The sequence below is a fragment of the Danio aesculapii genome, chromosome 23, assembly GCF_903798145.1.
Source record: "Danio aesculapii chromosome 23, fDanAes4.1, whole genome shotgun sequence".
NCBI classification, from domain to species: Eukaryota; Metazoa; Chordata; class Actinopteri; order Cypriniformes; family Danionidae; genus Danio; species Danio aesculapii.
This window is the reverse complement of record NC_079457.1, coordinates 38,780,947-38,795,161: the sequence shown is the minus strand read 5'-3', so window position 1 is coordinate 38,795,161 and position 14,215 is coordinate 38,780,947. Positions and strand designations below refer to the sequence as shown.

General features: G+C 35.8%; 1 protein-coding gene across 1 annotated transcript in view; it reads right to left on the bottom strand.

Moving 5' to 3' along the window:
• The window catches only part of ccm2l (CCM2 like scaffold protein), a 31,418-nt gene that overhangs the window by 3,436 nt on the left and 13,767 nt on the right, over positions 1 to 14,215 (bottom strand). Inside the window, 4 exon segments of the mRNA XM_056449419.1 lie at positions 5,744 to 5,882; positions 7,646 to 7,796; positions 8,443 to 8,506; positions 10,361 to 10,490. Of these exon segments, the coding sequence (XP_056305394.1) occupies positions 5,744 to 5,882; positions 7,646 to 7,796; positions 8,443 to 8,506; positions 10,361 to 10,490 (484 nt within the window).

Genomic DNA, 14,215 nt, shown 5'->3' with positions numbered 1-14,215 from the left:
AGAATAAACACATTATAAGAGATGTGTTTGGATATTTGCTTTGTTAAAAGTGATTAATTCCTTTAAATAAAAAAATTTGTAAACCTGTTGGCTGAAAAGTGACAAGTTCACTTCACTTTTAAAAAGTAAACTTTTTGTAACTTGGAACTGTTAAGTTGACATAATTATGCACATTAATTAAATTTTAAGGCAATGGGTTTAATCGCGTTTTTAAGGTAAAAGTCAACTAATCGTTTTTATTACAAAGCTGCATTCAAACCTACGGTATTAGTAAGTTCAAGAGTTCCCACTTAGATATGCTTGGCGTATAAAGCAGGTTTGGCATGCTGTCCCGGGAGAGAACCCTGAGCTCGGAGATATTTGAGCCCAGGGCTCCCGCCCGGTCGATAAGCATATCTGGAGATCCGAGATCAGGTAGGTCTCGAGAGCTCCCCCTTTTTAGAAAAGGGAGGAAAAGGAGGAGAAGGGGTGGAAGGGGGGATTCTTCCAAACGAAGATAAAACATTAGGGAGAAAATTATCCATTTATAGTAAACTAGGATCACTCTGATTGGATTATTACTGATTACAGATGAGTGGCCAGACGTGCTCAATCATATCACGTGCTCCTCTCGAAATTAGTTTATGAAACTTCACATAAAAACGAAAACTTTTATTCATCAGAGAGTCATTAAATTGATCAAAATGCTTTAACATTGAAAAAAAATCTTTAAAATGTTTTATCTTCCTTTAATGTTAAACTTAAAACTGTTAAGCGGACAACTTAATTTTTATAAATATTATTTACATAGTTAATTTGCTTCAGAATTTTAAGGCAACTGGTTAACTCACTTATTCTAATTAAGTCAAATTATCGCTTTAAAAGCAATTGTTTTAAGTAAATGTCAACTAATCATTTTTTTACAGTGCTCCATTTAAACATATAGTACTGTATTAGTTAAAAAAATAAAAACTTTTATTTGTCAGAGTCATTAAATTGATTAAAATGCTTTTACACAGTAACATACGGTCACCGAGAAAGCTTAACGTGCTGCAATTTAAAAAAACACATGCAGTTACCAAAAACACTGGCAAATTAAGAAAAGATTTTCATCTGTTTGACAGCACACGTGCGACAAATCCTCATGCTGCATTTTTCCACAGCGCAAACAAATTACGTAAACGCCTGTATTTTCTCACAACATTTGCAAATTAAAAGAAACACAATGGAACTGTTTCAAGGGGACCCTTAAACATGACGGAAACTGCTGTGAACTTTTTATTGTGCCATGACTAGTGCTCAGTGAAGTTGTAGGTGATCTTTAAAAGGTGTTGTTTATTTTAACATTCCGATTCTATTGTCTTTTGTTTTTTGTTAGCCTAAATAACTATGGCTGCGTCCGAAATCGCCTACTACTCAGTAGGTACTGCATTTGAATTTAAATTTACTACTCGACCATTAGAAAAGTACGTTCTATACAGTATGAATGTGAGCAGTATGAATAGAACTCACTACATCCGCCATTTTGTCATTATCACATGACCTACCTATGACAGTTGCATCGCATCATGGGATAGCGTAGCGTGCATCGAATGCGCACTTCAGAATTTCACTGGAAGTAGTAGGTCATCCGGGTACTTCTCACAAACTACAAATTCTATGAATTCGGACATATTACTTGGCTCGCATACTGATTTTAGCATACTAGTATGGAAGATTTCGAATGCAGCCCATAACCTAAATAGCTAGCTATTTTTTTATTTTTGTTATGTAAATTGTAATCTAAATAAATTCAGTTTTTTGATGAGCATTAGATACTTCCGAATGATTATTACGTTTTTGGAAATACTATAAAACGTATGTTATAAATGTTCACAATGTTATATTATAAAAATATTACAAATTATAAAACATTTTCATAATTTGCTATGTAATATGAATACCCCTTGTACAGTAGGTACACAATGTTTTATTAAACAAAATTATTAATTATAAAAAATAATCATTAATTAATAATAATTAAATCATGCTGTACAACAAAGACAATCAATAAAGTTTTTCTCACCAGCTAAACATATTAATTCCATAAAATATGCTCTTTCCCATGGTGAAGGATTCTCATGTTTCTATTCAGCACAGTGACCCTACTCTAAAAATCCACTCTAACAATCCACACTGGTCTGAATGGTGAAAGCGCAGACAGTCTCACACTGATGCAGTGCAGTATTGAGCTGACTCAGCCTCTCACACGCGTATCAGGTTAGATGAGTGTACAGGTATAAGTGGCTCAGTGAGTGTTATGTAATTGAGTCTGTGTTGCACACAGTTGCTGCGAGCTGCTTTATCCTTTACTTCACTTCAGAAATATCATCTAAGAGGTCTTTGGAAAATATCAATTTACTTAAAGGGGGTGTTTCATGAAACCTTTATAATCATGACATGAATATGAATGAGAGTTTGTGCATGCTTATGACAACTGTCATTAAGCACCATTCACTTAGTTATATCATTTTAAATGCAAAGATGATATGTCTTACTGACAATTTGACATAAATAGATTATAACATGTCTTTGTCTACGTCATGACAACTTAACATAACATAACTTGTCATAAATCTGTCATAAACATGATTATCATGAAGTTTCATTTGTATTTTTTTTTTCAAGTTGAATTTTTCATTTAAATGTCATTAAATGCCATTACACATTAATGATGCTGTTATAAAATTATTTGACAAATTACATTTTAATGAGAAATTTCAATAAAAAAATTCTGTTTGTTGAAAAGTGATAAAAAAAAAATTAAAGGGCATCTATTTTACCCCTTTTTCCAGATTTAATATACGTCTTTTTTTGTCTCCAGAATGTGTCTGTTTCACATTCAGCTTAAAACACCAATCAGATTATGTATTATACCTTTCAGAAGTTTATCATTTTTAGCTCTGAACATCTTGTAGCTGTTTTTGTGGACTGTGCCTGCCTTTAATGCTAGTCCTTTCCGCTCACCGTTGCCACATGCCTGTCAGAGTTTGCCTCAACCTCTGCCTCGGCTGCATCAGATAAACAGCACAGTGACAGACATGAAGAGAGCAGATGACACGTAACGTTTGTGAGAAATACAGCAAAATACTGCGGGCCTGAAGTTTCATAACAAACAACCTCAAACAATGTCATCTTTGTGTTTAAAATGACATAAATGAATAATTGACACTTAAAGACATGAGTCATGGAATGAATATGAAGTTAACTTGATGAAGACCATGTAGGTTGAAATGTTGTCATAATAAATCTGTTTTTTTTAGAGCTAAAGTGGCAGAGTGCTGATTCTAAAAAGATTTCTGCTTTGATTATAAAGGTATCTTATGAACAAGCAAAGTATCTGTGTCGATTTACTGCACAATCCAATTAATCATTTAATGACTCACTTTCTAAAATATGTATTTGTGACAGATGTATCTGGCTCACAGTTATTTATAGTTGTAAATTGTGGTTATTTATAGCCTGTATCCTATTTCTGTTCCCTGGAGTCAGTAGTGAGTTTTGTAATTCTGTCATGCTGTGAAAGTGTGATGTCGTTGGAAAGGCTGATGTCGCATCATGATTGTTCCAGTGCACGCCAGGTGCTCATGAATATTCATTACTCTTCATGTTACTCTAATCCCTCTAATGAGCTAATGATAGACAGCGATTACACAAACCTTCAATGGAATGCCAAATCTGATAAATCATGGATTTTGAAATATTGTATCCCAGAGGCTCTACAGGCTTCAGCAAGTCGAACATGCTTATCGAGACTTTAAACAGGTCCTCAAAATTTCACACTTAGGCTAGTTAACCCGTGGTCATTCTGAAGCACAGGCAAGCAGATCCCTTATCTTGAAAGTTCAAGTCATGTCAAGTTGAGCTTTATTGTCATTCCGCTATATGTGTGGACATAGAGTGGAAAAAAATGTTGTGTCTCGCAGGACCACAGTGCTACATAAATAAACATAATCATAAATGTGAACACAACACTGGATGTAAGAGCTACTTAACCTATACCTAACGAACATACCAGAGTGGTAATCTAACAATACTAACTACTAACTATACAAACAAGACAGACTATACAAGTACTTTTACATAAGACAGAACAATATTATGTAAGATATTGTGCAAAAGAGGTATTTAAGGTAAAAGAAAACAAGCAGTGCAACATGTTTGTGTGGTACATTTACAAGTTAACATTGTTTTTCTCATTGAGTCCTTGTAATATGAAGTTTAAGTAAAGTCTCGGTGCATATAGATAAAAGAGTGTTTCTACATGTGGTTTATCAAGCCTACTCACCTAAGTGTTGACAAATTATCTTAGGTTTAATAATTATTCTACAGTAAGGTTTGACACTGTGTATTCCGAAAGCCAGGGTTAATATCCTTATTTTTATATTTGCATGTCAGAGTCAGTAGCTGGATTTCCATTACATATTTGTGCAGATTTTTGGGGGGAAATTCTCCAAAATTGATTAAAAATATATATGTATTGGCTGCTCAATCAGATTTGTTGAATTTGTTGAATCAAATTCTACAAAGAATTCAGTTTTTCAAATATTTTTCTTTTACTTTTACATAATGTTTTATAAATCGATTCTGCATTGGTTCTAAGATTTTCAAGATGCATCACTATTCTTTCTTGAATCGAGCTTTATTTGAAACAGCAGATGGCACTCTATGCTTTACAAACAGCTTCACTCTGCTTGCATCCAATTCCTTACACATACCACCTGAGCCCAAAATGATAATAAATAGACTAAGCAAAAAAAAAAAAGGTAATTACAAGAGTGTTTATTGTGAGCTGTGTTTACATTAATCTCACCACATAAAAGAACACTCAAGCGAGCTTCCTCATGAGCATTTGAGAGTATGGTAGAGTAAAACTAGCATTGAGTGCTATCTGCTGTTAAACACTAGATTTGAGCGTCATCTGCTGTTAAATATGAAATTATATGGATGCATAAATCGTGTCATATTCCAAATGCAATTGCAAATCCCGCATCGCCATTTATATTTCCGCTTTCGCGAACACGCAGTGACTGCCACATTTCAAATGAAAAAGCAAAGTCCATTTGCAAATGCATTTCCCATTTCTTATGAGCTATTAGCCTGAAATATCTAAATAGCAATATTAATTGCTTCATTTGCTTTTTCTTTTTCTCTGCGTTGTGCATGTAACATGCCAAAACTCTAATGGAATCGCAAATCCTTTTGCATTTGAATTTCAGATGTCTACACTGATGTCTACACTCAAACGACAGGGCAGGGGCTATTTTATTGGGCATGTTTGTATTGGGAAGTGACGTCACTCACAGTCAAAGTGTTTACAGTTTTGAAAAATGGAGGTAATTCGTGAAATTATGGAGAAAATTTTGACACATGCGCAGCAGGTTGACGACAGCTCATGCGATACAGATTTCCTTTTACTTAGAATCCATTTAATTTTGGACATGTTAAATGAGTTTGGGGCCTTATCGAACAGCACTATCAGTGATCTTCACCAGTAGGGATTTTATGAACGACAGATCAAAAGGACCAGGACGTCCTTAGCTGGAAATACCACTAGAAATGATCCAGCACAATTTTATATTCAAATAGTGCATTACAAAATGTTTTATAATTAATACTGTATTAATATAAGTATTTTTCCTTCTTAGTTCATGCTTGTATATACATTAACTAAAGGAATCATATTGTAAAGTGTGACTCATTTGTATTGTGTGTAGTTTCTCACCAAGCAGCAGGAACTTGCGTGAGTCTCCATAGAGCTGCAGCAGGTCAGTGCAGAACTGCTCTATAGGAGCACCAAGTCTGTATTCCCTCAGTAAGAGAGCAAACTGTTGAATCTCCTGCGGTGTCAGTTTACTCCTCAACTAAACAGGACAGAAAACAACACATCACAATTATAAAGAGACAATAAAATGATAGAAAACCGCAGTGAAAGGAATCATTTCCACAATGAAAATTTGCTGTCATTTACAAATTCTCATGTTATTACAGTCTGCCAAAATCTGCTTGCTTTCAGACCTTTTTCCTTACACAAACTAAAATAACCACAATTTATTAAAAGATTCAAAAAATTTCAGCAACTGTTCTTTAAAGGGCACCTAGGTTACTCCTTTTTTTCAGATTTAATATAAGTCTTTTGTGTCTCCAGAATGTGTCTGTAAAGTTTCAGCTCAAAACACCCATCAGATTTTTTATTATACCTTTTATAAGTTTCTATTTTATACCTTTTAGCATCAGGTATATCGGTTTTGTTGTACTGCGCCTTTAAGGCTAGTCCTCCCCGCCCACCGTTTCTACGTGCCTTTCAGCGTGCTTTAATCTCCTCCCTCGGCTGCCTCAGACAACAGACAGACATAAAGGAAGAAGATCTCATGTAACGTGTGTGAGAAATACTACAGTAAGAACTTTACTAATGAATATTTGATGCATTTGTTGTGGAGTTTTTGTGGAGTCACTCTTGATCACATTTGATGATGATTGATGATCCTTGCAAACTGAACAGACCTTTTATTCCCGGTTGCTTTGCGTACGTCCTGTCTTGTTGATATGATTATACACGTGACAACCGGGACATACGTAAATACGCAACTGTCAATCAATTTGGTGGGCGGGGGGACCGCACTCCTATGTCAGGTTGCGGTCAATCTGAAAACCGCTCCAGTTGGTCCACCGTTTTTATGTTGTTAAATTGAAAAAAAAAGGACTGGGTGTGTTTATATCACCCCAATATGACAATCTATACACCACACCTGCACATATGTCTGTCAAAACAGCTTGAAAAGTAGATTTTTCACCATAGGTGCCCTTTAAAAATGTTAATTTTAATAATAATTGTAAAGCTTATTTCTGAAAATAATTATGATGATGTTTTCATTTACCCATGACGTATATGTGGCCACATTTTCAGCACCAATATTATTGTACAAAAAAAATTAATTAAACTTATTTCTGTAAAGCATTTTAATGCTTTTTTTCCACCACAATTGAGTTCATGGAGTTCACAGGAGGTCTGTCTTTAAGGGTTATTGTTAAATTAATTTAAATTTCAATATATTGATAATTTTTTTTCTTACTTCTGGAACCAAATTATTGCATTATACAGTATACACCTTGTAACCATTAGCATCAACATTATTTAAAAAAATATTCATTGGATTCATTGGAAGGTAAGTGGTTGCAAACAATTACTTTGGGCTGAAGTAAACAAACAAATCAAGTTGAACATAACTAAATTTAATTTGTTTGTTTAAATTCAGCCCATATAAACTGTTAGCAACATTTTTTTCGGTGTCGTCTAAAGGGATAGTTCACACAAAACTCAAAACTCTGTTATCACTTTCTCATCCTTTACTTGTTTGAAACCTTTATGTGTTTATTTCTTCTGCTGGAAACTTTAGCTTAACTTTACTGTCATAGTAATTGCTTCCCTTATTTCAGAAGTCAATGGTTACAGGTTTTAAGCTTACTTAAAAATATCTTCTTTGGAATCAACTGAGCGTGAAAAAACACTGTGAGTACACTGTCATTTTTGGGTGAATTATCCCTTTAAGTAAATGATGACAGATTTGTCATTTTTAGGTGAAGTGACTCTTTAAATGACATCATTTTGTGTGTGTAGGTATCTGACAATGATCATGTATTCCTGTAGACTGGCAGTGCAGGGCTCAGAGTCACTGTGTGTGGATGCCAGGCTCCGGTGTGAGTCATGGCAGGAGAGAGATGAGCACTCGCTGCAGTTCTCACTATAATATGGATCAAATGCTTCCTGTGAACCATCACTATGAGGAGAGATAGGAGAGATATCGCAACTGAAGTTAGATGTGACAGAGCTTAAAAACCATTTTTAGTATTACCACACACGCACACACGCACGCACGCACGCACGCACACACACACACACACACACACACACACACACGCACACACACACACACACACACACACGCACACACACCACACACACGCAGATGCCTTCTCATGTGTATCAAAATAGCAAAACAGCTTTTTAAAAATTTTTTATGGTGCCTTCAAGAGAAATAACACTTGTCTCTGTGACAGCCCTGGTCAAAATAAAATAAAATAAAATAAAATAAAATAAAATAAAATAAAATAAAATAAAATAAAATAAAATAAAATAAAATAAAATAAAATAAAATAAAATAAAATAAAAGGCGCTTAGCACTGCTGCCTTACAGCTAGAAGGTCGCTGGTTTGAGTCCTGGCTGGGTCAATTGGCATTTCTAAGTGATCATTTCTAAAATGAAACCACATGTTAAGTGGACAGGATAATTTTTTTTTTCATTACTGTTTTGTAATTTTCAAAACTTAAAAAATAGGATAACAAATTAGGAATTGTAAAAAGAGCAAGCATGTAATGATAATTCAACAGCTTTGATGGATCACAATGGATAAACAGACACTTACTATGAACTGCAGCAGCTGAAGTCTGTGTCATAGCCATATGTCATGTCAGTGAGGCAGCTGTCACCTTAGTATTGATGGGAGGAAAAATATGTTATTTATTTTTGCTTTTTCAGTGGTGACTGAAACCGTGCTATTGAGTACAGTCTAGACATGCATTGAGAATATACATACATATTTTTATGTTGCAATCTTTTAATCAGTATTTTAGAGCATTACATACTAGCGAATAATGAAAAAAGCAATAATTACACAGATAATATATAATTTTTTGGATTTACAATAATATAAAATGTAGTTATTTAATATAGTAATAACATATTGTCTTCATTAATGCTTAATGTTATTCTACATACACACACAAAAATTATGAACATAATAGAGAGAGCTTTTAAGAGCTAAAGTATGAGGACATTTTCTGGAGCTGAAATTCAGATATGAAAATAGCTATGTGGTGTCCAACACTATTTGCAGCTGACCAATTACAACAGAGTGGTCATCTGATCAGTCAGAGCAGGGTAGGTGTTTGAAGAGGCGGGCTTTAGGAAATACAGCTAATTGTAACTAAGAAATTAGGTGATGTGAAAGGTTTATTATGATTTTGATCACAAATGAATGTAAACCTATTGTAGGAGACCGAAAATTTGTAATAGATCAAATGGGAACTGTAACAGAAAGATATATATATATACACACACACATTGGATATATATAAAGTTGAAGTCAGAATTATTAGGCCCCCTGAATTATTAGCCCCCCTGTTTATTTTTCCCCCAATTTCTGTTTAATGGAGAGAAGATTTTTTCAGCACATTTCTAAACATAATAGTTTTAATAACTCATTTCTAATCATTGATTTATTTTATCTTTGCTGTGATGACAGTAAATAATATTTGACTAGATATTTTTCAAGACACTTCTATACAGCTTAAAGTGACATTTAAAGGCTTAACTAGGTTCATTAGGTTAACTAGGCAGGTTAGGGTAATTAGGCAAGTTATTGTATAATGATAGTTTGTTCTGTAGACTATCAAATAAATATATAGCTTAAAGGGGCTAATAATTTTGATCTTAAAATCGTTAAAAAATATATTCTTTTATTTTAGCCGAAATAAAACAAATAAGACTTTCTCCAGAAGAAAAAATATTATAAGACATACTGTGAAAATTCGCTTGCTCTGTTAATCATCATTTTGGAAATATTTAAAAATGGAAAAAAAAAAAAAAATCAAAAGGGAGCTAATAATTCTAACTTGAACTATATATATATATATATATATATATATATATATTTCTGTTTAATGGAGAGGGGTGCAAGGTGGTGCACCTGCACTGAAGAGTATGGAGGGTGGGTATGGAGATGATCGCTTGTTGGGTTTGGTGCGCTGGGAACTGTAGCAAAAAGCTGGCGTCTGCTGTTTGGACGTCAGCTGCAAATGTGAATGAATGACGGAAGAAAGTAGTTCCTAATACAAAAGGTTTTGAGACTCTCCGTGTTTGATTTAATTTTTTATATACACTATTTTGCCGTCAAACTGTTGTATAAATGCAATATCACACTTGTAGCAGTGCGATTTGGCTGTATATCAGCAGTGGTGGGGACACTGCAGCCATCTCGCACTGCTACTCGTTGCTCATATATATACACTGTAAATGAAAGCGATTAACATAAAAGATGTGAATATTTTTTCCCATGATTCTATTTATGTTGTTCTCAAAACCATACATGATCAGATAGTAGTATTTTACCATTTGCCTTTAGTATTGTTTTTTGTTCTGAGACAAGATCTGAACAGACGTGGTCTATTTTTAGTTCAAAACAAAGCATTCGGGGACCACTGTTTTAAAGGCACTTTCCACTGTTTACATGTAGCTTGGTTACTGCTAACTAGCTTCTAATGAGTAATTTAGTTGCCACTCACTTCTCTGCAGCCAATAGTGGTCAGGCATAGTGTAGTGAAAACCCGCCCTGTCCACACACTCAATAGTCTGATGTCCATAGATGATCTGAAACATTTGACAGATGAGGGCGCAATACTCCTCTGCAGCATCCTGTGTGTGTGTGTGATCAATATAAGAGTTAATTTTAGTCAGTGCTATACAAGGATACATGCAATTTTAGCTTTTGCTTTTGTCTCTCACACAGACATGCACATTTTGCACACCCACAGAAGCAGACAGACTACAATGTGGGTCAACACAATCCCATCCATATTAATGTCCGCAGGCACACTCACAGATCACTGACACAGCATGCTGTTACATAAGTGTGGGCATTACATCACAGGGGAGTCTACTCTGAGCGCTGTTTACATCAGAGCTGACAGTGCTCATCTCGTCAGCTCGAGCCAGTGTAGGGACACAGCTAAAGGCATTCATATTCACTCACACACATGGACAAACAGATTCTTTGCAACTTAAATTTATACAACAGCAATGCATTTGTTCAAATTAGCTTGAATCCGTTTTAAAGAAGTTAACTCAAATATGGAATTAATTGGTAATTACATCATTAAAATTGTATTTAAAATTCTTTTCTAATTACTTCATCTGAAAAATAACTTAATTACTATGATTATGTAAATTCATATGTACAATCGTTTATATATCAAACACGGTGTTTCAAAGCAATCACACTATACTGCATACATATCATGTTCATTCATTTTCTTTTCGGCTTAGTCCCTTTATTAATCTGGGGTCGCCACAGCAGAATGAACCGCCAAATTATCCAGCATATGTTTTATCCATCCATCCATCCATCCATCCATCCATCCATCCATCCATCCATCCATCCATCCATTCATCTACTCATCCATCTATCTATTTATCCATCCAGTCATTAATTCATCTTTCTATTCATCCATCCACGGATCCATCCATCCATCCATCCATCCATCCATCCATCTATTCGATCCACTCATTCATTCAGTCATCTATCTATCTAGCTATTCATCCATCCACTCATCCATCCACCTATCCATCCACTCATCCATCCATCCATCCACTCATCCATTCATCACTGTTTACCCCTGCATCCATCCATCATTTATTAACTTTTCATCTATCCATCACTTATTACACCTGCATCCATCCATCTATCCATCCATCACTTATTACTCTTTCATCCATCCATCCACCCATCACTTATTACTCCATCAATTTATCCATTCATTTATCCATCCATCCATCCATCCATCCATCCATTCGATCCACTCATTCATTCAGTCATCTATCTATCTAGCTATTCATCCATCCACTCATCCATCCACCTATCCATCCACTCATCCATCCATCCATCCATCCATCCATCCACTCATCCATTCATCACTGTTTACCCCTGCATCCATCCATCATTTATTAACCTTTCATCTATCCATCACTTATTACACCTGCATCCATCCATCTATCCATCCATCACTTATTACTCTTTCATCCATCCATCCACCCATCACTTATTACTCCATCAATTTATCCATTCATTTATCCATCCATCCATCCATCCATCCATCCATCCATCACTTATTACTCCATCCATCCATCCATCCATCTATCTATTCATTCACCAATCCATCATCTATTCATCAATCCACTCATCCATACATCTATCCATCCATCCACTCATCCAAATACTCTTTCATCTATCCATCTATCCATCCATCTATTAATCCATCCACTCATCCATCCACTCATTTTTCCATCCACTAATCTATCCATCCATTCACTCATCTATCATCACTTCTTACCCCTGCATCCATCCATCCATCACATATTACCCTTTCATTCATCCATCTATCCATAATTTATTACTCCATCCATCCAACCAACAATTCATCCATCCACTCATCTATCATTCCATCACTTATTACTCCATGCATCCATCCATCCACCCACCCACCCATTAATTATTACTCCATCCATCCATCCATCCATCCATTCACCCATTTATCCCTCTATCTATTTATCCATCAATTCATCCATAGATCAATTCATCCATCCACTCATTAATCCATCTAACCATCCACTCATTTTGCATCCATCCACTCATCCATCCATATACTCATCCATCCATCCATCTACCTATCCATCCATCCATCCATCTATCCACTCATCCATTTATCAATCCATCCATCACTTATTACTTCATCAATCCATCCACCCATCCATCCATCCATCCATCCACTCATCCATACAGCCATCCATCCATCCATTTATCCATCCACTCATCATTGCATCCATCCATCCATCAGTCCATGCATGCATCCATCCATCTATTCGATCCACTCATTCATTCAGTCATCTATCTATCTAGCTATTCATCCATCCACTCATCCATCCACCTATCCATCCACTCATCCATCCATCCATCCACTCATCCATTCATCACTGTTTACCCCTGCATCCATCCATCATTTATTAACTTTTCATCTATCCATCACTTATTACACCTGCATCCATCCATCTATCCATCCATCACTTATTACTCTTTCATCCATCCATCCACCCATCACTTATTACTCCATCAATTTATCCATTCATTTATCCATCCATCCATCCATCCATCCATCCATCCATCCATCCATCCATCACTTATTACTCCATCCATCCATCCATCCATCTATCTATTCATTCACCAATCCATCATCTATTCATCAATCCACTCATCCATACATCTATCCATCCATTCACTCATCCAAATACTCTTTCATCTATCCATCCATCCATCCATCTATTAATCCATCCACTCATCCATCCACTCATTTTTCCATCCACTAATCTATCCATCCATTCACTCATCTATCATCACTTCTTACCCCTGCATCCATCCATCCATCACGTATTACCCTTTCATTCATCCATCTATCCATAATTTATTACTCCATCCATCCAACCAACAATTCATCCATCCACTCATCTATCATTCCATCACTTATTACTCCATGCATCCATCCATCCACCCACCCACCCATTAATTATTACTCCATCCATCCATCCATCCATCCATCCATTCACCCATTTATCCCTCTATCTATTTATCCATCAATTCATCCATAGATCAATTCATCCATCCACTCATTAATCCATCTAACCATCCACTCATTTTGCATCCATCCACTCATCCATCTATGTACTCATCCATCCATCCATCTACCTATCCATCCATCCATCCATCCACTCATCCATTTATCAATCCATCCATCACTTATTATTTCATCAATCCATCCACCCATCCATCCATCATCCATCATCATCCATCCATCCATCCAACTATTCATCCATCCACTCATCCATACAGCCATCCATCCATCCATTTATCCATCCACTCATCATTGCATCCATCCATCCATCAGTCCATGCATGCATCCATCCATCCATCCATCCATCTATTCATCCATCCACCCATCCATTCAGCCGTCCATCCATCACTTATTACTCAATTAATCCATCCATCCATCCATACATCCATCCATCCACCCATCCATGTATTCATCTATCCACCACTTATTACTACATCCATCCATCCACCACTTATTACTCCATCCACACATCCATCCATCCATTCATCTGTCCATCCATCACTTATTACTACATTAGTCCATCCATCCATCCATCCATCCTTTAACCTATCCATGTATTCATCTATCCACCACCTATTACTCCATCCACACACCCATCCATCCATCCATCCATCCATCCATCCATCCATCCATTCATCTTTGTTATGTCTTTTAACCCCTCCATGCATGCACATGCATTGCTGATTAATAGAGGTCACC